This window comes from Chiloscyllium plagiosum, unplaced genomic scaffold (assembly GCF_037043375.1).
Source record: "Chiloscyllium plagiosum isolate Xiang-an unplaced genomic scaffold, Cpla_swu_hap1 HiC_scaffold_8, whole genome shotgun sequence".
Taxonomy (NCBI): Eukaryota; Metazoa; Chordata; class Chondrichthyes; order Orectolobiformes; family Hemiscylliidae; genus Chiloscyllium; species Chiloscyllium plagiosum.
The window spans coordinates 94,544,526-94,571,972 of record NW_028270146.1 but is presented as its reverse complement, the minus strand read 5'-3'; the positions used below and the strand labels follow the sequence as shown (position 1 = coordinate 94,571,972).

Sequence of the window (27,447 nt, the reverse complement as noted above, 5' to 3'; positions counted from 1 at the left end):
ATACCATCATCGCCTTCAGTCCTCCCACCACCATTCCATGCCACTGCATCTTTCCCCTGCCATTGGTCCACTATTCGCAGAACAGGGCCAATCCTGCAGAGTTGATAACTCTGATGTACTGATGAGTATCCACATAAGAGGGAGGATTTGTGTGAGTGTGGATAAGGCTTTTTGTCTGAGAATTAGGGACTTGCTGCTTTGAAAGTGAAGTGCGTGAGTGACAGAATATTTGTGTGTAAAAGCAAATGGGAGTTGATGTTTACAAGCCATACAGGTGTACAGAAACTGGAACATACATATTCACTCATACACACAAACAGACACACACTTAGACACACACACACACACATACACACACACACACACAAATCAGAGAGAAAAGGTGACAGGCATGACAGACATTCACACAGATGGATAAACAGAAGGAGAGATCCTGAGATCTGTCAGAATTCATAAATAACTCCTCACTGCATCTTCCTTTGAAATGGATAATACTAACTATGAACCATTCTGCCTAAATTAGGTCATCACTCCATTCCACAGAACACAGTGTTTATTTATTCAGCTCTTGTTAAGTTCCAGAGGGCCTCCTTACACAAGTTTACATAAGAAATAGGAGCAGGAGTCCATTCAGCCCTTCAAGCCTGTTCAGCTATTCAATCCAATTGTGGCTGATCTTTCTGCAACATCTTTCACCCCTCTACTACCCACACTTTTTAAAAAAATTGTTAAGTAATTATCAAGATTTATTTAAAGACAATAATTCCTGGCTTAAAGTTGTAGTTCATTACTGAAAAGTGCACATTAAACAACATGACAACCTAATTTGATAATCCCATCACAATTCGTGTGATGTAGTGGGAGATGTGGTGTCATGGTAAGGTCACTAATCCAGAGTCTCAGACTACTGCGCTGGTACGTGAGTACAAATCCCATCACAGTAATTGCCACAATTTGAATTCAGTTTTTAAAAAAAGTGTCAGTGGTGGTACCCATCAAACTATCATCAAATATTGGAAAAACAACATCTGGCCTGCTAATGTCTTTCAGGGAAGGAAATCTGCCATCCTTATCTGGTCTTGTCTACATGTGGCTCTAGACCCACAGCCATGCGGTTGACTGTTGTGACCTCTGACCTATCAAGCTCATGGGCAATTAGCGACGGTCAATGAATGCTCACCTCGATGGAGATGCCCACATTCCAGAGTTAAAAAAATGCTGTAGATGTGTTCCATTGTACCTTTCTCATCAGAAACAGCCATTGAAGTTGTAAGTTGAAACTGTGAACCATTTCTACATTTGTAAGCAAATAACTTCGGAAACTGGACTGTTTATTGTTGAACACAAATTTAGAGCCCCCAACCATGGCATACATAGGCTGGGACAGGCCATTCTGTAGACCTGAGTCTGCTTTGAGAATTCTCCTGTTTATTCACCTGTTATTACACACCACTGCAGCAGGCAGGACTTAACCTCGGCCCTCTGGACCAGATTCCTGATGAAAGGCTTGTGTCTGAAACGCTGATCCTCCTGCTCCCCGGATGCTGCCTGACCTGTTGTGCTTTTCCAGCGCCCCACACTCTCGACGTCAGGATCACACTTTCACTGTGCCACCACAGCCATTCTAGATTTTAAATATCAATCTACTTAAAGATGTTATTACACACCTCTGGAGCTGCTGGCACTTGAACCCAGGCTCTCCTTGCTCAGAAGTAGGGACACTACCACTGCAGCACAAGAACCCTCCTTTTGGACCTGCTTTATTTTTTCACTTTCTTTTATACCCCATAGTGTTATCACACACAACCGAGCGGCTTTCCCACCAGGAAAATCACCGTGATTTTTGTTTTTGTGTTTTGTTTCCCTGTTTAAACACCAATAAAACACCCACATAGCCAATTCAATATTTACAAGTGAAACCCACTGAGAATAATGCAGATCATCAGAAGTGAAAAGGAGTGTAGGGAGAGAGAGAAGGGGCCATATCAAATGGAGTAGGAGGGAGAGATAATGCACTGCATCCCTCTCATTGGTCACCACCATAAGCGTAGAAGATGGGCAGGCAGTCAGCAGAGACCAAACGGGCAGCATTCCGAAAGCTTGTGATTTCAAATAAACCTGTTGGACTATAACCTGGTTCGTGTGACTGCTGACTTGGTTCAGAGGCAGTGGGATTTGAACTCGGTCTGCCCGATTCAGAGATAGGGACTAGGCTTAGGTGATGAGTTCCGGCTGGACAGGCCATTGTCTGTTACCAAGGGAACTCATAGTTATCAAACTTCACTAGGATTCCCCATGGGCATTGTAGGGGCTATTATTGTGAGTGAAATAATTTTGAAAATCAATTGAAATATATGAAAGGAATATGCTAACTCTTGCCAGCTTACCTCACGCTCAGCGACCTATCGGCTAGCCACATCTCCTGCTCACCTTCCCTCCTGCCACCCAAGCATGCTTCTACCCAATCTGTCTGTCTATCCCCCTATGCCTCGCTGCCTAATCCACTTTCTGCTCACCTACTTCCCACTTCCTGATCCTCCCATTCCCTGAACTTCCACAATCTCCAACCCTTAATTCCTCTCTTATTCTCCAACCCTCCCATTCCCTGACTCTCCCAATCCCCCAACCTCACCAGTTGGCCTACCCTACACTGGCTCTCTGTTACCTGCTATACACTGTCACAGTAACCACTCACTCTACCACCAATCGCTGGTACCCATAATTTCCCAAACACTGATGCTCAGCTAACTGGCTGTCATAAGCCTGAGATGGAAGTCAACAGGTCCAAGGGATCGATCATTGAATCCTTATTGATAATTTGTTTACTATGTTTGTTATCTCCCTGTTTCGGATTCAAATCTGAGGAAAACCATAGAATCCTTACAGTGTGAAAGCAGGCCATTCAACCCATTGAGTCTCCACTGACCCTCCAAGGAGCATCCCACCCATGATCCAGCCTATCACCCTGCATTTCCCATGGCTAATCCACCTAGCCTGCACACCAAAGGCAATTTTCCATAGCCAAGCCACCTGGAAAGCACATCTTTGGACTGTGGGATGAAATGGGAGCACCTGGAGGAAACCCACATGGACACGGGGAGAATGTGCAAACTCCACACAGACAGTCGCCTGAGGCTGGAATCGAACCCAGGATCCTGGCGTTGTAAGGCAGCAGTGCTAACCGCTGAGCCACTGTGCTGCCCATCATTCTAATGTCATCCTCTGCTGTAAATACTGACACAAAGTACTTATTCAACATGTCCACATGTGCCTTGACAGTGTCACCATTACCAGATTTAAGAGCGCCTGATGTAACGACAGTTTATTTGCCACAAACACCCCAACCTCTCTTTCCACTTGAATATTTCTTTCCTTTTAGATTATGTGGACTGATGTCTCTGGAGCTGGAATTGAACCCACAATCTTCTGACTCACGGAGCCAGGAGCCGAGAACCACCCAACCACATCACAGATGTTACCACCTTGGTTCATGCCCAAAACATAACCACCATGCAGGGATCAGGGCTCAGGTTCTGCCTGTGGCGTATTTAACCAGAGGGGTTAGTGAGAACGACCAGGGTATATTTAACTCTATTTGCGGACACATTCCTTAACAAAAATCTCCAGTCTCTCAAAATTCTGAACAATAAGTTAAGCAAGCTGTTTGGGTACCGCTACTGGGCAGTGAGTGGTATTCCCGACTAACAGGATACTGGCATCAGGCCAAAAGGATGTTCTGCCCACCACATGACTGAGCAATATCGTGTCGGAATTTCAGAGCTGGTACAATGCCAAGTACGTCCCAATGGTTGGCTGATCAAAAAGAAAATAGCATGTTCCTCTGTCTATCTGTCAGCCGTGCTCAAGCAGACCAAGCTTGCAAAACCCAAAAAGAAACAGGTGCTGTTTGATGTGTTTCTGTAACTGGGCAGGACTTGCCGAACAATCCTACGTGTGTTAATCACTGCAATAACAGCCGTTCAAAGCAAAGTTTATTTCTGTTTAATTATCAGCGCTGCATATTCATGTACAGGGGGACCTGCTCTTAAAAGGAAATTGGATATAAAATTGTCAAGAAAAAATTGGCAGTAAGTGGGACTAATTGGAATCGTCTTTTATTGATTCACATAAATATGAGATGAACGGCTTCCTTTTATGATCTATCACTTCTCCATTGGCAAGCTCAAAAAGAAAAGTATTTCTCAAATTCTAGCTCTCTTCAAGTTTCATTCAATCTTCACTCCTGTGCTCTCTAATGACATTTGCTCCCAATCCTGCAACTCATTGATATTAAAACACTTGTCTGTGTAGTAAAATATCTCCTATAACTTTGTCTCTACCTCGAAGCATACTATATATTTCTAAATGCCTTGCTAATAGATTCTATTACTGATAGATTCCAGCACTTTCCAGATGACTGATGTCAGGCCTGTGCTTCCCTGTTTTTATTCCCTCTCTCTCCTTTCTTTAATAGTGATGCTTTATTGGCTCATTTCCTATCTGCTGGGAACATTCTAGAATCTAGAGAACTTTGGAAAATCATAGCCAGAGTATCCATTATCCCCGTAGCTCTTGCTTTTAGAATCCTATGAGGTAGGTCATTAGGTCTGAGGGATTTGTCTTATTTTAGTCCCTCAAGTTTCTCCAGTACTCTGCTAATATTAATTTGATTAATTTGTTCACTTTATCAGTCCCTAGGTTACCATTTATCTTTGATTTTGAACATATGTCATCTATTCTAAAGATAGGCACAAAATACTTGTTCAATGTCTCTGCCATATCCTCATTCTCCATGGTAATTTCTCTTGTCTCCTCCTCTAAAATTTATTTTAGCTACTCTCTTCCTTTTTATAATACTTACAATATGTTTCATATTCCTGGATAATTTACATCATTTCTATTGTTTCCCAATTCATCAAATTGTTTGGTGGTCACCTGCTGATTTCTAAAACAATCCAAATCTCAGACTTGCTGCTGTGCTTTTCAACATTATAAGTCACTTCTTTAAATCTAATATTACTCTTAACTTTCTGATTGAGCCACGGATAGATCTTTCTTGCTGAGTTTCTGTTTTACAATGGAATGTATTTTTGTTGAACAGTTTGAATTATTTCTTCAAATATTTTTCTCTGTTTATTCACCATTATACTTTTTGTTTCATTCAGCCAATTAACCTTAGCTAGTCCTCCCCTCATATCTGTCTAACTGGCGTTATTTAAGTTTAAGTTTCTTGCTTGTGATTTAAGTATGTCATTTTCAAACTTAATGTGGATTGTTGTTATGCTATCCTTTACCATGAAAACTAATTCTCCTCCTTTTCCAATCTGCCTGTCTTGTTGCGTTGTCATGCACTTTATTTCTTGACCTTGGGCACTTTATAACCATGTATCTGTAATGGTAGTTAGATCTAAACCATTTAACTCTATTTGCGTCACTGTTCTTCAACCTTGTTATGAATACCAGTACATTAATATAACTTTCAATGGTCTTTTATCTTTGTCTAAACCTCCCTCCTTTCTATGACTTTAAAGCTAATTTTCACAAATCAAAACCCATTTCTCCCACACTAATCTTTGAGTTACATATTCAAATCCCTGACCTTATTTATAATATGTCAATTTGCTCATGGCGCAGGTGATAATCCAGAGACGATTACCTTTGTAATTTAGCTACTCATACTCTCTCAGGAGAACTTGGTTTTTGGGGAATTGTGCGTATTTTAATAAAATCTCTAGCTTTTGTAATGCCTCCTGGAATAGAAGGGCTTGATTTCCAGTGTGCTACTCCAGTGAGACCCACATGGCCCATAACAATTGGGTCAATCCCCTCCAAACCAAGTTCATCTCCAGCCCTGAAAAGTATTCCCCAACCTATACTGTTCTGCAGCTATATTCCTGTTCATTCCCCACTTGAATAGCCCCCTGCACCATGGGGTGCTCATTCTCCTTGTATTCACTGCTCTCGACGACACAGGCTGCAAAAATATTGAATCTGCTGCTAAACTGCAGGAGCACCTTCATTGCTGCTTTATTCTCCTTCTCATTCAGTCGCATCCTCTCGTCCCTGACCACAGAACGAATCAGAAGTACCTAAACTTAAGGGTGTGGCTGCCTCCTCAAATCACGTGTCCATGGAACTTCCACCTCCATGATGCTTCGCAGTGTCCAGAGCTCTTAGGCAAAGTTCCTCAAGCTGCAGCCACCTACTGCGGATGTGGTTACCGTGGATCACACAGGCGTCCAGTAGCTTGCACACACTACAGCTGCAACACATCACCTGCCTTGCAATCTATCTGCGTTTTGTTTGATTAACTGGATTTCAAGTCTAGAAATATGATTCAACTGATATCTGCAGTTATATACCAACCTAATAATCTTAATCATGGTTCTGCGATGTTAATTCTTGCGCAAAAGACAGTTCCAGATTGCCTCCAGCCTTTCTTAACATCAAGAAGTGGGCAACTCCTTCTTTGTAAACAGTGCCCCCGCCGTCCCAGCCTGTGGGTAGTGGTGTATAAGTTTGTAAGGAGGATACAAGGGTTGGGTGCACAGTACACGAGGAGGAATGAAGAATGGGGGTATGAGGACTGACAGGTGGAAGAACGCTTGTTTGTTCGACTGTCATTATTACAACTGGGACAAAATCCCCGGAGCACAATGTTGGGGAATCTAAGCAGCTCATGTCATCAAAAATAGCAGCCCTCCTAACTCCTTCTGGGGGAGTGAAGGAGCCAAATTCCACTCATCACCCACCCCTCCTGCATTCCGGAATAAAAATCCAGCCAAAGCAAGCAAATACACCCCTAAGGCATGGAGGCTGAGACTGGACATTTCCCAATATCTGCACCTGTGTGTAGGACTGGAAACTCAAGTCTGACATTACTGTTTGAACAGGACTGAATGTCTCTGGACCTGCAACATTAGCAGCTTCTCTCTCCATCGGTGCTGCCCAACCTATCAAGCAAGTCCAACATTCCCTCTTTCAATCTCAGATTTCCAGCCTCTACATTACTTTACATCTGCTTAAACCTTTGAAATAGTCAATCTCCTCCTTCATTTCGCGATGGGGAGAATTTAGACCGGGTGTTTGTGGGATAATATCACAGATAGTCATTGCGACATTTGATATTGAAAAATAATGATATTGTAGAATTGTTTGCAGCAGGAAGTCCTTGGTTTCCAAGGCAACATCTTATCCTCACAGGAAATGTTCTAATCCTCAGTTGCCACCTCTTTAAATGGGACCAGATGGTTAAATTTAGTGTGGGCTGCTTCAGCATTTTCTGTTACAAAGTATAAACAGGATGATAGAAGTATCTTGAATCAGGATCAATGTCAATTTATTGTAATTAACTCTGTGCCTTTTTGATGAGGAATTCCATTTAAACTGAAAACATTTTGTAATCCGTATTTCATTTGTGAGTCTGTGGGACGTGGGTATCATTGGCTGGACTGGCTTTTATTACCCAACCCTTATTGGGCTTGGTGGTGGGCCGCCATTTTCTGAAGCAACGATCAGGGGTCAGGATTAGAGTTACTTTAAATTTGCAGCAAGGAAGCAGGCCATTTGCCCTATCCAATTCACAGGAGACAGCCCCTCACCCTCCTCCTGTTCTTTTTCCTTTCATGGCATGTAGGTTTAACGGGGCAAGGCCAGCAATTATTTCCTATCCCTAACTGCTCTTGCTAGGTTGCTAGGCCTTGGTTGCTAGGCCTTTTCAGAGGGTAGTTAAGAGTTGGCCACATTGCTCTATGCATCTGGAATCATTACTTCATATCCCAGTCATATCTGGGGTATCCTTGCATTAGTGAACAAGGTGGTTTCCTTCAAAAATCAGTTTCATGGTCACCAATACTAAGACTAGTTTTACCCTTCCACATTTTTCCTTTATTGATTGAATTCAAATTCCACCAGCTGCCTTAGTGGGATATGAACCTTGTGCCGTTTAGCTGGGTTTCCTAGATTACCATTCTGGAAACATTTCCACTGTATCATTATTCCATTGAACTCTACCAACATAATAGAGTCATAGAGTCACAGAGATGTACAGCACGGAAACAGACCCTTCGGTCCAACCCGTTTATGCCGACCGGATATCCCAACCCAATCTAGTCCCACCTGCCAGCACCCGGCCCATCTCCCTCCAAACCCTTCCTATTCATTTACCCATCCAAATGCCTTTTAAATGTTATAATCTCTATCTTTTATTCATTCATTCACAGGATGTGGGCATCACTGGCTAGGCCATCCCTAATTGCCCAGAGGGCAGTTGGCAGTCAACCACATTGCTGTGGGTCTGCAGTCACATATAGGTCAGTCCAGGTAAGGATGGCATTTTCCTTTCATAAAGGACATTAGTGAACCAGACGGGTTTCCCCCTAAGAATTGAGAATGCTTTCATGGCCATCATTAGACCCTTGATTCCACTGTGCCGCCCGGGTCAGTATGGGAAGCACGGTGGTTAGCACTGCTGCCTCATAGCGCTAAGGAGCCAGGTTCGATTCCAGCCTCAGGCAACTGTTTGTGTGGAGTTTGCACATTCTCCCCGTGTCTGCGTGGGTTTCCTCCCACAGTCCAAAAATGTGTAGGTCAGGTGAATTGGCCATGCTAAATTGCCCATAGCGTTCAGGGATGTATGTGTAGGACAGGTAAATGTAGAATAATAGGTTTGGGTGGAATAGTCTTTGGAGGGTTGGTGCAGACGGGTTGGGCCAAAGGACCTGCTTCCACGCTGTAGAGTTGCTTGATTCCAGAGTTTTCTTGAATTCAATATCAACCAGCTTCCGTGGCAGGATTCAAACACATGTCCCCAGAACATTTTCTGGATCTCAAAATTAATAGTCTGGCAATAATACCACTGGGCCATTGCCTCCCGCCCTCCATCATTTACCTACCTAGCTTGCCCTTAAGTGAACTTACTGCTAGATTTATCAGTGTTTATCTTATATTTGTGCCAAGGGCACAAGGAACAAATTGTAGGAACTGGGCAGAAGGACTTGGTCATGAAACTCACCTCACCCGTGACCAGGTATTTGCCATCTGGAGAAAAGGCCAGTGCTGTGATGGTTTTCCTGAAAGAAGTGAAGGCTAAAATCAGATCCCATCACATAAATGATAATAGGCATTACAGATAACACATGGCTCAAGTGATTAGATTAGATTACAGTGTGGAAACAGGCCCTTCGGCCCAACAAGTCCACACCGACCCGCCGAAGCGAAACCCACCCATACCCCTGCATTTACCCCTTACCTAACACTACGGACAATTTAGCATGGCCAATTCACCTGGCCTTGCACATCTTTGGACTGTGGGAGGAAACCGGAGCACCCGGAGGAAACCCACGCAGACACGGGGAGAATGTGCAAACTCCACACAGTCAGTCGCCTGAGGCGGGAATTGAACCCAGGTCTCTGGCGCTGTGAGGCAGCAGTGCTAACCACCGTGCCACCGTGCCGCCCCAAATCCGTGATCTCCTGGACTGGTTCCAGACAAAGGTATACTTCCTCTTCTCCTACTGCTGATGTCCTTCTCTATTCTCCACTTTGTTATCTTCCTGCACCCCCCCCAAACTCTGGGGTTAAAAGGACAAATTCACTCCTGCCAGCAAGGTGCCATGCCAAAGGCATTGGGTGTCATGCAATGGCTCCATAATGTCGTGGTCCTATCCCTTTGCTCTGTGCTCTCACTCACTTTAACTGTCCACTGAGTGTGTTGAATTTACTACCAAATGCTTCCCCTCAGTGAACTGACATCAATTAGAAGGATGCGATTGGGTCCTTACATTGATCTGTGAGGTGACAATGTCCTACCTTGATCCATTTAGTATATGGTGCTGCTTGTTCTTCTTGGGATTAAAGAGTACAACCACACACCTGAAACGGGAGAAGAAAAGCAAATTCAGTGTCAGGATTAAAGGTGGAATCACTGAATGGTCACAGTATGGAATATGGCCATTCACTCCATTGTGCCTGTGCTGGCTCTCTGAAGGAGTGATCTGTCTAATGCCCCACTATCCGCTGTCTTCTTACAGTAACTGGCACCTTCTTGATTTTCCCACAATGATCCCATTCCCTTCTGGAAACCTCAATTGACGGGATCCTCACCACACTCTCGGGCAGTGCACTTCAGATCCTAATCACTCACTTTGTTAAAAAAATGTTGTTCTGCATTGTTCCTTTAGTCTAAAAATTAAATCTGTGCCCTCTAAGTGTTGTCTGGAATGGCAGTAGCTTTCTGTGATCATTCCATCCCAGGAGCTACTCTTGTGACTCATGTGAACACATAAACCAGGAGCAGAAGGCCATTCAGCCCCTCGAACGTGCTTGTCATTAAATACTATAATGACTACTCTGATTGCAATCTCTAATCCACATTTCTGCCTACTCCTGATAATCTTTAATCCCCTTGCTTGTCGAAAGTTTATCTACCCCTGTCTCAAAAATATTCAAAGACACTTTTTCTGGGAGGAAGTCTCAAAGACCCATGGCCCTCTGTGAGTAAACATTTTGGTTCTTCTCTACTTTAAGTGGATGGCCCCTAATCTTTAACTATGACCCCTAGTTCTAGACTCTCCCACAAGAGGAAACATCCTTCCATTTATCCTGTCAAGATGCCTCAAGAACTTACATGTTTCAATCAAAACACCTATTAGTCTTCATACTTCAGCGGATGCGAGCCTAGCCTGTCCAACCTTTTCTTACAAGACACCACTCCATCATTTTAGGTATTCGCCTTGTAAACCTCCTTTAAACTGCCTCCAATCCTTCCTTGAAAGAACTTGACCATAGTACACCAGATACAATCTCATGTGTACCCTGTGTAACAGACCCTCACCTCCCTACCTTTATGTTCAGTTCCCTTCACAACAAATGATGACATTCTACTAGCTTTCCTAATTACTTGTTGTACCTTGCTACATACTAACCTTATGCTATCCATGCACTGGGACATCCAGATCAGTCGGCACCTCACAGCAATTCTTTCTGCATTCGCTTTAGTTCCCTCACACTCTGCCTAAATGTGGTATTCAGTGTAGGACACAATACCCCTGCTAAACCTGAACTTATTTGATACAGATTTAACATAACTGAGGCAGTATAGCAAAGTACAATGCAATCCTAATAAGTGAGAGTGGGTGAATCACTGAGTGATAAGAGTCACAGAGTTGTACAGCATAGAAGCAGACCCATTGGTCCAACTCGTCCATGCTAACCAGATTCCTAAACTAATCGAGCATTTGGCCCATGTCCCTCTAAACCCTTCCTATTCATGTATCCTCCAAATGCCTTTTAAATGTCGTAATTGTACCCACCTCCAGCACTTCCTTTGGCAACTCACTCCATACATTCACCAACCTTTGAGCGAAAATGTTGCCCCTCAGCTCCCTTTTATATCCTTCCCCTCTCAACTTAAACCTATGCCCTCTAGTTTTGGATCCCCCACCCTGGGAAAAAAGCCCTTGTCTATTTACCCTATCCATGCCCCTCATGATGTTATAAACCTCTATAAGGTCATCCCTCAGCCTCCGACGCTTCAGGGAAAATCACAAAAACTGCAGCAAAACCACAACAAAGAAAGAGATAAAGCAACGGGCTTATGTTAGGAACAAGAACAGAGGTTGCTGGCAAAGCCCAGTAGGTCTGCCAACATCTGTAAGAGAAATCAGAATTAACGTTTTGGGTCAGGACATTACCTAAAGGACATTAATGAACCTGATACATTTTCCCTACCCTTCCTCAGAATATTTGACCTGAGTTCAGAGAAAGAGTCACCTGACCTGAAATGTTAACTCTGATTTCTCTTCATAGATGCTGCTAGACTTGCTGGGCTTTTCCAGCAACCTCTCTTTTTGTTTCTGATTTACAGCATCAGCGGTTCTTTTGGTTTTAATCAGTTTACATTAGGAGTCAGGACTTACATGAAATAAATAAGATCTTTAAAAAGTACATGGCTGTTTACCTGTATTTAGGGAATGACTCAAAGCAAAAACAGCTCAAAGAATATTAATACGGACCTTACAAAAATATCAGAAATGTTAAAAGAAGTGATTTTGACATTACCAAAATATTACCAAAATATTAATCTTGGGGATTAATATTATTTTTAGATTACGGCTCCTGGAACGCAGGAATTCAGTAAAAGACTACTCCATTAATATTAAAGAATTTGGGTGAGAGCAAATGTATATTCTTCACTAAAGTCTAGTCAGTAAGAATATCAAATATGCTAACCATCACAAGTTATCCCAAGGGAATCTAATATCAGGGCAGCGAGTGGGAAGTACCTTGATCGATTGCAATTGAATGTATTAGGCTGGAGTGGAAAAATGTTTGATCCAAGTAAATCTATATAATGGGAGTGGATATAATGGATCTGAGCTTACTGGAATTCAACATAAGAGAACACGTTTGCTCCAGTTGAGTCCAATGTAATGTGAGTGAGTGTGACTAGAGTTTAGTCCAGTGGAAGTCTACTGATGTAGAAAAGTATGAGAAAGTGCTTGTTTACTGCATCAGGAATGTCAATGGATTGTTCTCACAAATCTAACATAGATGAGAACGAGTTCAGTCCAGTGGAATTGTACACTTTGGGAGTGGATGACCTGGATTTGCTCCATTACTAATTTTTTCAGCAATGGGATATGGCCAGGCCAGCATTTAATGCCCATCCCTAATTGCCCAGAGGGCTGTTAACAATCAACCACATTGAGTCTGCAGTTACATGTGGACCAGACCAGGAAAGGATGGCAGTTTCCTTACCTAAAGGACATTAGTGAACCTGATGCATTTTCCCTAACAATCAACAGTAGTTTTATGGTCAACTTTAGATTCTTAATTCAAGATTTTTAATCAAGTTTAAATTCTACTGTCGGCCATAGCAGGGATTTGAACCCTGCCCCTAGAACATTATCTGGGTTTCTGGACAAACAATCCAGTGATAATACCACTGTCAGACTCATACACATTGCAATAGATTAGGAAGGGAAATGGATTTGAATCTAACATGCCAGGGTGAATTAGAGACCATGGAAACTGCAGCAAAGTCAATGAGAAAAGGGATGATGCTGGAAAGACATACCCACCAATGGGTAGATCCAGGACTCATGAGGTGGAACTTGCTGCTGTCTCAGTGGTAGGTTTGGGAGAGGGCATTTACTTAGGCAGGGGAGTGGCAGATGGGGATCCCTAGCACAGTTTTCCCACCCTGCCACAAACTGATACCCCGAAGGGGGCAACTTTGGTTGAATAGTGGTGTGGTGGTAATGTTACTGGGCTCGTTAGTCCAGTGGCCGAGGCTAATGCTTTGGGGACCTGGTCGTTCTTCACTGAAGAAAACTGCAAGATAAAACTAGTCTCAGTGACTGTCTTCTGGTTCACTGATGTCCTTTCGGGAAGGAAATCTGCCGCCCTTACCCATTCGGATCTATATGTGACTCCAGCATAACAGCAATATGGCTGACTCTTAACTGCACCATGTAATGACCCTGCAACCCACTCAGCTCTGGGACAATTATGAAGGAAAAGTAAATATCTCTTTTGCCAGCAATGCCTACATTCAATGAATAAACATAAAACTAACGAAAGTGGGTTATTGGTATTAATCCAGTGATAAATGGGAGGCCTCACAATGGGAGGATTGTGACAATAAAAGTGTCACTAGTTCCTTCGTTCAAAGAATGCCACTCCTTTCTTTTGCTGCCTTAGCTGACCTCACTCCTCTTTCAGGCCTTTCTTACCTTTGCACTTGACCATTTTCCAATTCACTTTTGGCTGGTCTACAACATTCCAGCCTCTCTGTAAACTCAAGGTCACCCTGAACCCTGCTGCCTGTGACTTAGCTCGTGACCAGTGCCATTTGCCTATCGTCTCTGCACTCACTGACCGACACTGGCTCAAGCGACATCTGGTTTTAAAATTCTCATCCTTTTTCAAGTCCCTCCATAGCCTCACACCGCCCCATCCCTGTAGCCCTATAACCCTCTGGAATTTCTGATGCTTCCCTCATGAGCACATTGATTTTAATTGCTGCTGGCCTCACCTTTGGTAACGTAGACCTCAAACTCTGGAATTCTCTTCCTACATCTCCTTAACACATACCTCTTTTGACTAAGTTGTCACCTGGTCTAGTATTGTCTTGCTATTATCTTCTGTTTCATGATAACCCTGTGAGAATGTGAAGGCCATTCTATTACATTCAGCATGATACATAGGTACAAAGTATTATTCCAACAGTGATTACACTTCAAAGACATTTAATTTTTTTCTAACTCTTTCACAGGATGTTGACAACATTGATCAGGCCAGCAATTGTTGCCTATGCCTAATTGCTCTTGAACTAAATGATTTCCCACACCATTCCAGAGGGCAGTTCAGAGTCATGTTTGGGCTAAAATGTAACGGTACACCAATATGTCCACTGGCTTACTGTAACCACGTGGCCTTTACCACAGGGCCACAGACCGGGGGGGGGGGTCCCATCTTGGAGCCAGTTTTCAATAAAGTCACAGTTCATCAAAGAATCCCTATGCTGTGGAAGCAGGCCATTCAGCTCATCAGATCCACACCAACCTTTTGAAGAGCATCCCACTCAGACCCCCCCATATCCCTGTACCCTGGCATTTCCCATGGGCTAACCCACCCAACCTGTACATCCCTGGACATTATGGGCATTTCAGCATTGCCAATCCACTTGACGTACACATCCCTGGACTCTCTGGGCAATGTAGCATGGCCAATCCACCGAACCTGCACATCTTTGGACTGTGGGAGAAAACCAGAGCACCCAGAGGAAACTCACGCTGATACAAGGAAAATGAGCAAACTCCACACGGAGAGTCACCGGAGGGTGGAGTCAAACCTGGGTCCCTGGCACTGTGAGGCAGCAGGGCTAACCACTGAGCCACTGTGCCACCTCTGTTGGTCTTGAGGCCCTGTCATTGGTCAACTGTACTGCTCTGGGTGTGGAATCACATGTCGGCCCTGGCCAGGTGACATCAGCAGATTTCCTTCCCTAAAGGAAGGGGACTGGTGAACCAGATGGGTTTCCAAACCCACCGAGTGACAGCTTCGTGGGTCACATTCACTGAGAGCAGTTTTCAACTCCCTGTTTTATTGAGAGAATTTAGATGCCACCTGATGCTGTGGAGGGATTTGGTCTCCATGTCCACAGGGTGTCAACTTGGGCCACTGGATTAACAGGCGCATCCCAACTGTTCTGCCATCTTCCCTTACGGGAACACTTTGGATCCTCCTGAAATTGTGGAAGACGCTATTAAAATGAACTGCTTTCTTTGTATTGGTGCCAAATCTTAAGAAGATTTGATCACTGGAATCCCATAGCATGGACTATCTGAGACATTGTTATACAATGACTGAATGCTCAAATTTCCTTTCCCTGTGGGACTCTTCAAAGCATCTCAGGCTACCACACGTGACCAGTTTTACCCAGCTAAAATCCTTCTTCTCCAGTTAAATTTTCATTGGAAGTCACAGAGATTTATAGATAGCTGCAGACCACAGTCACCACAAGAGTGATCAGCTCCAAAGCATCTCTGGAAGGTTGTAACAGATTCTGTTTAAATGCAAGATTCTTTTACACAGACAGGAAGGTGACAGGGCATGGGAAACTACTTTCATCCTCAGCACTGTCTCACTGACAGACCGACAAACTGGGACAGCTAACTAACCTAGATCCGTAGACAGTGACAGAATAGCTTGTGGGCTGGGGAAGCTCAGTATCGAGGCTAATTGGGTCTCACTGTTTACACAGGGAGATGGGTAAGAGGCGTCTTAATAATGTCGCTGCACCACTGCCAACATGAAGATGAGGCTGCTCAATTTAACCATGTCTCAATGTTACAAAAATGGCGACAAACCATGCAGGAATATTTTAGTAATGAATATAATTGGTCTCGCTATTACAGATAGGGTAAAGTATTGCCAGACAGGGAAGGTGCCATATGATGTCTCCAACTTAATGAAGTAAAACAAGAACGCTGTACAAATGCTGACTCATGCAAAGCTAAAGTGAAGCACTTAGTGACACCTTGCCTCAGCAGAACCTCCTGCCGATGAGTTTAATGTGCCGTCTCTGCAGTGGTGCTCACTGTTCTGGGAAGCAACAGCAGAAAAAGGTCAAAGGCAACATTTCAACAAGCAAATTTAACTTGAGAAACCAGAAGAAATAATGCTTCTTCTGCTATGCAGTCCCAACTAAAGTAACATTTCACTGACAATGATTTTTTTTATGGGGAGACTGAAACTTCTAATTGATTGATATCACCAATACAAATACATAGCATCCCTACAGTGTGGAAGCAGGCCATTCAGTCCATCAAGTCCAGACCAACCCTCTGAAGACCTTTCCCACACAGACCCACAACCTGACCTGTAATTCCCATGGCTCATCCACCTAGCCAGCACACCACAAGCAACTTAGTATAGCCAATCCAACTAATGTACACATCTTTGGACTGTGGGAGGAAACCCACGCAGAGAGTGTGCAAACTGCACACAACCAGTCACCTGAGGGTGGAATCAAACCCGGGTCCCTGGCACTGTGAGGCAGCAGTGCTAACCACTGAGACACCTTGACATGCTACAGGTGTCTTTAAAGTTACTGGTCTCCAATGTCACTAAAACCACTAATATTACTGGTGTCTAATACTGGTTTTGCATATCACTGATCTCTAATATTACTGGTATCTATCACTGGTCTCAAATATTGTTCACCTGCAATATTCTAATATTAATGGTCTCTAATATATTAGCCTCTGATATTACTGCAGTCCAAATATTATTGGTTTGTAATATCACTGGCTGGAGATATTTCTTTGCTGACTATTACTGAAGACCTTCACAACTAGTTTTGACTATTACAAATGTATTTAATATTACTGTCCTTTAATATTGCGAGTCACTGATATTTCTGCAGTCCCCTAGCCGTAGCAGCCTCTAATATTCTGGCTTCCGATCTCTTATATTACTGTGGCTGATATTGTTGCCCTTTTATGGCAGAGGTCTTCAACTATACTGGTCTCCAATCTTAAGTCCCCTGGTACTACTGGCCTGTAATATTGCTAACAGTAATGAACCATGATGGGTATCATTGCTCTTAATATTGCTCTTATTAATGACAATATCGTTCCTATCAGACAAGTCATTTTATAACTCCCTAATCAACATCTGCTGCTCTTCCCATTTGAGTGATATAAATTATTTCTTACTCTTAATTACTGAAATTGTTTCAATTTAAAATCAAATAGAAGCTTAATTAATTAATCTCTGTGAGAGCAGTGTGTCCCATATGGCAAGTATGATAAATTTAGTTTAGGTTTCTGTCAAAGTTTGGGACATAACTACTTTTGTAGCTTAACGGAGTCTCCTTAATGAACTGGCATACAATTCTAAACAAGTTTTTGAGAAGATTCGCAGCTCAGGTTGACGATATGGATGTAAGTTAGCTGGCTGAGCCGGAAGGTTTGTTTCCAGAGGTTTTGTCACCATACTAGGTAACATCATCAGTGAGAGTCTCTAGTGAACCGCTGGTTCTAAAACATTCTAAATAAATAAAACAGTTTCTAATTTTCCAAACACCCCCCCACACATACAGATTATCCCATGACATTCCCCCCCCCCACCCCCCCACCCAACCAGGGATGGGTTTTTTTCTGGTTACCAAGTATCATCGCATTTTTAACTTGGAAGTCATTTGTTAAAGGAAGAGAAACCTGAAGGAATTATTATGGACATGATGTCTACGTTGCGACACATTATGAGCAGATAGGTTCCTGCTCCATATAGCTGAGCAGAATAGACAGGTAAGTGACAAATAGAATTTCATAAAGAGGTAGAGGGAGGCTATTTAGAATAAAGGTACAATTCTAAAGAGTGTGCAAACATCTTCGAAGGTAACAGGGCATACTTCTGAGGATAATTAGGAAGCAGATACTGGGCTTCGTAGAGGTACAGATTAGAAAAGTAGGGGAAAGTATGCTGATAAGGGTCTGTTTAGGCCATGAGTACAGTATTGCGTCTAGTTCTGATCACCACATTTTCACAAGAGTGTAAGGGTGTGGAGGAGTTTTATCAGAATACCCCCCAGGGTGAAGAGTTTAGTTATACAACATTATATTGGAGAAGCTGGTCCCAATCTCCTTGAAGCAAAAATGCTTGAGGGGAGGTTGGTTAGAGGTCAACAAGAAGATAATAAGTTTAGATAAGGCAGACAAAAGAAAGCTGTTCCCTGTTATCTGATGGGTGGTACAAGGACTGATTTAAGGCTCTGAGGAGAAGGTCTAAGGAGAATGTGAGGAGGAATGCTTTTACACAGTGAATGGTAATGACCTGGAGTTCACTACCTGCAAGGGTAGTGGACATAGACACAATCAATGAATTCAGAAGGAAAATGGATAGGCAGGCACAAGCTGTAAATACAGTTGGTTCTGATATAACGCAATAGTTCCGTTCTCGTGCCATCTCGCCTTATAAGAAAATCGCGCAACAGCCACGCCATTTGAACCAATGGGGCCAGAATCGCGTTATAGCCAATACAAGTAAGGAAAGTTCACCTTCTACAAATAACGGTCTAAACTTTTCTATCGCGTTAAAGCCAATTCGCGTTGAAGAACCGTGCGTTATAGCAGAACAGCCTGTAAATGTAGAAGTGCAGCAGGGGAATGAGAACTAGTCTAAGAACAAAACATGCATTTACAAAGCACCTATCACAATCTCACAACATCCCAAAAGCTTTACAGCCAATTTTTATTTCTGTCCTCAGCCTGGTCCCTTGAATCCCAGCTTAGGCTTCAGGATTTCCAGGAGACATCCAATATGGTGTCATCTCAAAGAACAAAGCAACTACTCTTAACATCCATGGGAAATACAACACCGTGCGCACCATGGTTGGCTAGCAGGAAACAAAGTAAGAATAAATGAATCATTTTCACGGCATGATGTACCTAGCAGAGTGCCACAGAGGTCAGTGCTATATTCTCAACCATCTACAATCTCATTGAATCAAAGTCATAGAGGTGTACAGCACAGAAACAGACTCTTCAGTCCAATTAGTCCATGCTGACCAGATATCCGAACCTCACCCAGTCCCACCTGCCAGCACTTGGCCCATATACCTCTAAACCCTTCCTACTCATATACCCATCCAGACGCATTTTAAATGCTGAACTGTACCAGCCTCCACCACTTCCTTTAGCAGCTCATCCCATACATGCACCATCCTCTACATGTAAAAATTGCCCCTCAGGTCCCTTTTAAATCTTTTTTCTCTCACCCTAAACCTATGCCCCCCTAGTTCTGGACACCCCCGGAAAAGACCTTGTCTATTTACCCTATCCATGCCCCTCATGATTTTATAAACCTCTATAAGGTCACCCCTCAGCTTCCGATGCTCCAGAGAAAATAGCCCCAGCTTGTTCAGCCTCTCCCTGTAGCTCAAATCTTCCAACCCTGGCAACATCCTTGGAAATCATTTCTGAACCCGTTCAAGTTTAATAACATCCTTCCGATAGGAAGGAGACGAGAATTGCACACAATATTCCAAATGTGGCCGGACCAACGTCCTGCACAGCCGCAACATGACCTCCCAACTCCTGTACTCAATGCTCTGACCAATAAAGGAAAGCATACCAAATGCCTTCTTCACTATCCTATCTACATGCAACTCTACTTTCAAGGAATTATGAACCTGCACTCCAAGGTCTCTTTGTTCAGCAACATTCCCCATGTCCTTAACATTAAGTGTATAAGTCCTGCTTTGATTTGTTTGTCCAAAGTGCAGCACTTTGCATTTATCTGAGTTAAACTCCATCTGCCACTCCTCAGCCCACTGGCCCATCTGATCAAGATCCCATTGTAATCTGAGGTAACCCTCTTCGCTGTCCACTACATATCTGCATCAATAGATTGGATCAAAGGACCAAATGAATGGTTGCTAATTTTGCTGATCACAAAAAGAGATAGATTGGAACAGGAAGTGGTTATAGGAATCTGCAGGTTAACTCAATGGGAAAAATCTGGCACATGCAGTCTACTGTTAGAAACATGCACTTGGCCAGTTTGGCAGGAAGAACAGAAAAGGAGCATATTATTTGAAATGGAGAGAGCCTGCAGAATGTTGTGACCCAGAAGGATCTGGTGATCTGGTACATGAGTCGGAAAAAGTTAGAATGCAGTTGCAGCAAGTTTTAGAATGAAGAACAGTACAGCACAGGAACAGGCCCTTTGGCCTTCCATACTAAACTCTCTTCACTTACAGAATCTGTATCCCTCCATTCCCTTCCTATTCATGTATTCGTCCAGGTGTTTCTGGAATGCTGCTGTCATGTCAGCTACCATCACGTCCTCTGGCAGCACATTCCAGGCACTCACCACCCTTTGTGTGAAAAATGTGTCTCATTCATCTCTTTTAAACTCCGCCCCCCCCCCCCCCCTTGCACCTTGAATCTGTGTTCCCTCGTAACTGACCCCTCCACCCTGGGAAAGAGCCTCATACAGTGACTGGGAAGACAAATGGAGTCATGATATTTACTACAAAGGGAATGGAATATAAGAGTAAGGCTGTTCTGCTACACTTGCACGCAGCATTGCTGCGACCACGTCTCCAGTCCTGTGTGCAGCTTTGGTCTTATTGACGGAAGGATATAAATGTGTTGTCAGCAGTAGTGCTGAGAAGGTTCGCTTGATTGATTCCTAGGATAAGGTACTGTCTTGGGAGGAAGGATTCAGGATGTGAGTTCTGCGTCCATTGTAGATTTGAAGAATGAGAGCGGATCTTTTTGAAACGTATAAGATCCTGGAGTGTTTCAACAGTATCATGGATGCTGAAACAATGTTTCCTCTTGTGAGCAAGTCTTGATTAGCCAACGCAATTTGATTTATTACCTTTTATTAAAGAGAAAATCTTAAACTCACAGAAATGACATAACTGCCACTACTCCCTGGGGCAGAGAATTCTACAGCCAGCCCCAAGCCTTACAGTATGTAACTCACTCCCGGTATCCATTATTCTATATAAAAAAACCCATCTGAACCCCTTGATTACATCCCAGTCTGTAGCTCATTCCTGGGTATCCGTTATTCTATATAGAATCTATCTGAACCCCTCGATTAGATTCCAGTTTGTAACTCACTCCTGGGTATCTATTACAGGTAGTTTTCCTATAACGCCATAGTTGCGTTCCAGTGAAACCTCGCGTAATAGGAATAATGGGGCCTATGGGAAAAGTGGGGCTGGAGCAGACCAGCAAAAAAAAACACTCACAATCGCTCAAAAATCACCCAAATGTTTATCGCAAAGTATAGCACAGCCTGAATGAAGGTCGAAATAATGAAACAAAGCTGCTCCGTTGGTAGCTGACATCTGCACACGTGCAGAACGGCACAGAGACTTTGGCGCTCACATCTGCACACGTGCAGAACAGCACAGAGACTTTGGCGTGCACATCTGCACATGTGCAGAATGAAGTGTGCAAACCGATCCCTGCTAGAATGGCGCTATTGCCAACGGAGGTAAGCATTCGCGAAAATACCATTCCTTAATTCTTCAGCAACAGTATAGCCAAATCGCGCTGCTGAAATGCCAGAACTACCTGTATTCTATATATAAACCATTTGAACCTCTCCATTAGCTTCCAGTCTGTAACTCACCCCTGAGTATCCATTTTTCTAGGTTATGCTAAGGTTATGCCGTCCTTTAAATCACTTCTACCATTTGTGGTTGTGCTTATCTAGAAAACATGAAATGTGCTATTTATATCACAAAGTCTTGACAGTGGTGTTTCATTGGTTAGTTGCAGCGCGTTAGATTTGTGATTTAATCTCACGCTATTTGAATGATAAACAGTCACTGCATGTACTGAGAAGAGGAGTCAGTATCATTTATGCACATATTAAGGGTATGGAAGGTGTAAACATTGTGACTGCACTGGCACTGTATCAGTGACTGTGATATGTTAAGATTAGATTAGATTACTTACAGTGTGGAAACAGGCCCTTCGGCCCAACAAGTCCACACTGACCCGACGAAGCGCAACCCACCCATTCCCGTACATTTACCCCTTTACCTAACACTACGGGCAATTTAGCATGGCCAATTCACCTGACGTGCACATCTTTGGACTGTGGGAGGAAACCGGAGGAAACCCACGCAGACACGGGGAGAATGTGCAAACTCCACACAGTCAGTCGCCTGAGTCGGGAATTGAACCCGGGTCTCTGGCGCTGTGAGGCAGCAGTGCTAACCACTGTGCCACCGTGCCACCCACACTAAGTGCTAAGTGTTCCCATCTGTGTATGCACACGTAAGCACTGACAGCATTAAGTGAAAATGCCCCCAGTGGTCTTCCTTTTTTACATTAACTGCAGTTCCAGGGGCATAATGGCTTTGTCAACATGTAGCCCTGGCGACCAATCTCCAAAGTCCCAGCACATGTTTCAGTCACAACGTTAATGGGTCACACACACTTCAAAGCAGGGGAACATGGTCTGGATTTCTCTGTCTGTTTGCTGTGTTGGATCTCACAGTCAGAGTGTCAGCACACCTTTGATTGACATGCTCCTGATACTATCATTATTTCGTAGCATGCGGCCTTAGAGGATAACGACCTCATGCTCCATCTTACCTCATCTTATCACTTGAAGCATGACACTTCACTGCTGCACTGTTGTAAGCTAATAACTTAATATTAGCCCAGATATAGGTCTGACTGACGAATGTTATATATCTTCACACAATCTTCAATATCTTGATACCGTCACCCAGTTTCTTATATAATGGGAGTGGGCATTGCCACGTTAAGTAAAAACATACCCTGTAGGAGGCATTCTCTCCCTAAGTCTAGTCCAGGAATCGGAAGCAAATTTTGGACCCTGAGACTTTGGGTAACTGAGCACAGTGTGGGAGCCAGACAATGGTATCTTCTTTTTCTGCGCTCAGTATAGTTGAAAGGTGACTGTATCCATTGAATTATTTTGCATTGAAAAGTGTGATAAAAATTGACCTGCTTGACCACAGAACTAACACTTAAATGATTTTGAGCCCATGCTGGACACACCAATATTCAATCGGATCTGATTTATTACAGTCACATTTACCTAGGTAGAGTGAAAAGTTTTATTTTGCTGTGCAGTACAAACAGATGATACCATACACTGTGCGTTAGGGTAGTAGAACAGAGTGAGGAATGCAATGTTACAGCTGCAGAGAAACTGCGCAATGGAGCGTGATCAACATTAAATTTGAAATTTGAGAGGTCCATTCAAAAGCCTCATAACAACCAGGAAGGAGCTGTTCTTGAATCTGTTGGTACATGTGTTTAAGATTTTGTATCTTTTGCCCAATGGAAGAGGTTGGAAGAGATTATAACTGGGGTGGGAGGAGCCTTTGATGATGTCGCTGTCTTCCCCAGGCAGCAGGAAGTATAGACAGATTCAATGGCTGGAAGGTTGGTTTGTGTGATGGACTGGGCTATGTTCACAACTCTCTGTAGTTTCTTACGGTCCTGGGCAGAGCAGTTGTTGTACCAGGTCGTGACGCATCTGGATAGGATGCTTTCTATGGTGTATCTATAAAAGTTGGTAAGAGTCCTTGTGGACATGCCGAATTTCCTTAGCTTCCTGACGAGGCCGAGATGTTGTTGTGCTTTCTTGACCGTGGTGTTAAGGTGAGTGGACTCGGACAGGTTGTTGGTGATCACCACTCCCAGAAACCTGACACTCTCGACCATCTCCACCTGAGCACCACTGATGTAGACAGGAAGCGAGATCACCACCTTGCTTCCTGAAGTCAACGATCACATCTTTCATTTTGCTGAGGGAGAGACTGTTATACTTACACCAAGCACTCTATCTCTTTCTGTCAATCTGGTCTTGTAGACTCAATGCACCAGGTAGATGTTGGCTCATGCCATTTGTCTTCCATAGATTTGTGTGAAGTATATCTCTTATATTCTGGTGCAAACATTTTCCATATATTCTTGTTTGAGCTATATCCTGTTAACTCTGTTTTCTATATTGTACTGTATCACAAAAATTGCAGCTCAGTGTGAATCCTTCAAACTGCCGATGTGTCTGTTTCCAATATTGCTACCATCCAGCGATGTTATATTTGAAAGGATAGGCATGATCTAAAACCATTAGCACACCGGCAACCTACTGCACAAAGGACTGACAATAGACAATAGGTGCAGGAGTAGGCCATTCTGCCCTTCGAGCCTGCACTACCATTCATTATGATCATGACTGATCATCCTCAATCAGTATCCTGTTCCTGCCTTATCTCCATAACCCTTGATTCCACTATCCTTGAGAGCTCTATCCAACTCTTTCTTAAACGAATCCAGAGATTGGGCCTCCACTGCCTTCTGGGGCAGAGCATTCCACACTGCCACCACTCTCTGAGTGAAGAGGTTTCTCCTCATCTCTATCCTAAATGGCCTACCCCTTATTTTTAAGCTGTGTCCTCTGGTTCGGCACTTTACCCATCAGCGGAAACATGTTTCCTGCCTCCAGAGTGTCCAATCCTTTCATAATCTTATATGTCTCAATTAGATCCCCTCTCAGTCTTCTAAACCCAAGGGTATACAAGCCCAGTCGCTCCAATCTTTCAACATAAGATAGTCCCGCCATTCCAGGAATTGACCTCGTGATCCTACGCTGTACTCCCTCAATAGCCAGAATGTCTTTCCTCAAATTTGGAGACCAGAACTGCACACAAAATTCCAGGTGCGGTCTCACCAGGGCCCTGTACAGCTGCAGAAGAACCTCTTTGCTTCTATACTCAATCCCTCTTGTTATGAAGGCCAGCATGCTATTAGCCTTCTTCACTACCTGCTGTACCTGCATGCTTACCTTCATTGACTGGTGTACAAGACCACCCAGATCTCGTTGTACTGCCCCTTTACCTAAACTGATTCCATTTAGGTAGTAATCTGCCTTCCTGTTCTTGCCACCAAAGTGGATAACCATACATTTATCCACATTAAACTGCATCTGCCATGCATCTGTCCACTCACCTAACCTGTCCAGGTCACCCTGTAATCTCCTAACATCCTCCTCACATTTCACCCTGCCACCCGCTTTGTATCATCAGCAAATTTGCTAATGTTACTATTAATACCATCTTCTATATCATTAATATATATTGTAAAAAGCTGCGGTCCCAGCACTGATCCCTGCAGTACCCCACTGGTCACCGCCTGCCATTCCGAAAGGGAGCTGTTTATCACTACTCTTTGTTTCCTGTCGGCCAACCAATTTTCAATCCAAGTCAGTACTTTGCCTCCAATACCATGCGCCCTAATTTTGCTCACTAACCTCTTATGTGGGACTTTATCAAAAGCTTTCTGAAAGTCCAGGTACACTACATCCCCTGGATCTCCCTTGTCCATCTTCAGAGTTACATCCTCAAAAAATTCCAGAAGGTTAGTCAAGCATGATTTCCCCTTCATTAATCCATGCACACTCTGACCTATCCTGTTACTGCAGATCCGAAAAAACTGAAAAGTCACAGGGGGCTACTGAAAGATTCCATTTCTCCAGAAGCCTGGAGAATGGACATTTACAGTTTGAACTGAACAATCAATTTTGGCTTAAAAATATAGGAACATGGACACAGGCAAGCTTACAAATTCCAAGATCGAGTGTCCTGACAGAATAATCACAGAAGCTCAACGGTGGCGAAGCAGGCCATTTGGCCCATCGAGTCAACACTGACTTTCCAAAGTCCGTTCTACCCATTCCCATCCCCCTGTCCTTAATGGGACAGAGTTGAATCAGGAGATTTGCCTTGCCTGCCACCACAACCAGTGAAGGAATTCAGAAAAAGGTAGGCAGTGGAGTTTTAAAATCTGCTGAATGTGAGCCAAACCCTGCCCTGAGTCATGGTTCAAGTCTTTCCTATAGTTGAGCCGCCTGCTTGGCTTGGAGTCAAAAGGTTATTGGTTCATATTCCAAAGTAATGCTGATGGAGCATTTCATATTGCCAAGGGGGCCTTCAGTCTGAGGAGATATTAACCCAAGGATCTGCCTCTCCACTGGGTGTACTAGTTACCATGGCAGTACATCATAACACAGGGGAGTTCACCCAGTGTCCAATACATGTATCTCTCCAACAACATTACTACAAACCACATCTGGTCATTACCCATTGTTGTCTGTGGAACCTTGCTGTGTGTACTTTTGGTGCTGTGCACTCCATTTCCTGGAAAGCGCTTTGAGAGCTTGTGAAGATACCTTTTAATCGCAAGCTCTTCCTTCCTATATCACTGCACCGCCAGCAACCATTGCCTGCTGATTGTACTAAACAATCACAGGACACTACGTGAAATGTGAAAAGTGACATACAGAACCTCAGCACGTCCTGTTTGTAGCTCTCGCTGCACAGCGACACCACGAACCCAACTCTAGAGTACTCTGCGGTTCCAAAAGGATGACTTACCCTGCTAAGTCATTTCTGATTTCACGCTATCACTGCCAGATGGTTGGTTTTGGCAGAGATCTGGATAACGGAGTTTACACACATACTGCAATTGCCTGCTAGTGTGTTCCTCTGACAACACTGACGACAACACATCTGCTGCTGCCTCATCCAATCCATCTGTGAATTACAGCTTGAAATAAATGCTAACTCAGCACCTGCATCGCATACTCTCTGCAATTCCATTTCCCTAAAGAATAAAATAAAAACCCTTGCAGAACTATTTGCCCCTCTCAACAAAAAAAAACCTTTCACAGATTATTACTAACTATTACGTTATTCCCAGTGATCCCTTCATAACATATACTCTCTGGCAGATGATCATTTTCGAATTGACATGGCTTTCTGAAACAGTAGGCAGTTCATTAAATAAGGAACAGGGTTGGTCATCCAGTCCTTTGCGTCTGCCCCCTCCATTCAATAAGATCATGGCTGATCTGTTTTCAACTCTATACTCCTGTACATTTTCGATAATATTTCACCTCCTTGGTAATCAAGAATCTATCTAACTCTGCCTTAAAAAAATCTTAAAGATGCTGCATACACTGCCTTTATAGAGTCGAGGAGCCATAGTGTCATACACGATGGAAACAAAGCTTTTGGTCCAACTCATCCACGCCACCCAGACATCCCAATCTGTCCTAGGCCCATTTGCCAGCACTTGGCCCATATCCCTCCAAACCCTTCTTATCCATATACCCATCCAGAAGCCTTTTAAATGTTGTAATTGTACCAGCCTCCACCACTTCCTCTGGCAGCTCATTCCATACACATACCACCCTCTGGATGAAAAAGTTACCTCTCTGGTCCTGTTTAAATCTTTCCCCTCTCACCTTAAACCTATGCCCTCTAGTTTTGGTGCCTTTCACCACGGGGAAATGACCTTGGCTATTCACCCCAGCAATGCCCCTCATAATTTTATAAACCTCTATCAAAACACCCCTCAGTCTCCGACG

General features: G+C 43.5%; 1 protein-coding gene across 4 annotated transcripts in view; it reads right to left on the bottom strand.

Moving 5' to 3' along the window:
* mapkbp1 (mitogen-activated protein kinase binding protein 1) overlaps positions 1-27,447 on the bottom strand; it is a 270,559-nt gene that overhangs the window by 154,730 nt on the left and 88,382 nt on the right. For 2 of the 4 annotated variants that reach the window (XM_087990116.1, XM_087990117.1), the window contains exons 3-4: positions 9,811-9,873; positions 9,014-9,071 (exon numbers count right to left, since the gene is read on the bottom strand). The exons of 1 other annotated variant lie outside the window; for it this stretch is intronic. In XM_087990116.1, coding sequence (XP_087846242.1) covers positions 9,014-9,071; positions 9,811-9,873 — 121 coding nt within the window. Of the gene's footprint in view, positions 1-1,436; positions 1,541-9,013; positions 9,072-9,810; positions 9,874-27,447 lie in introns of those variants that run through there. One more of the 4 variants, XM_087990118.1, reaches the window with a different exon arrangement.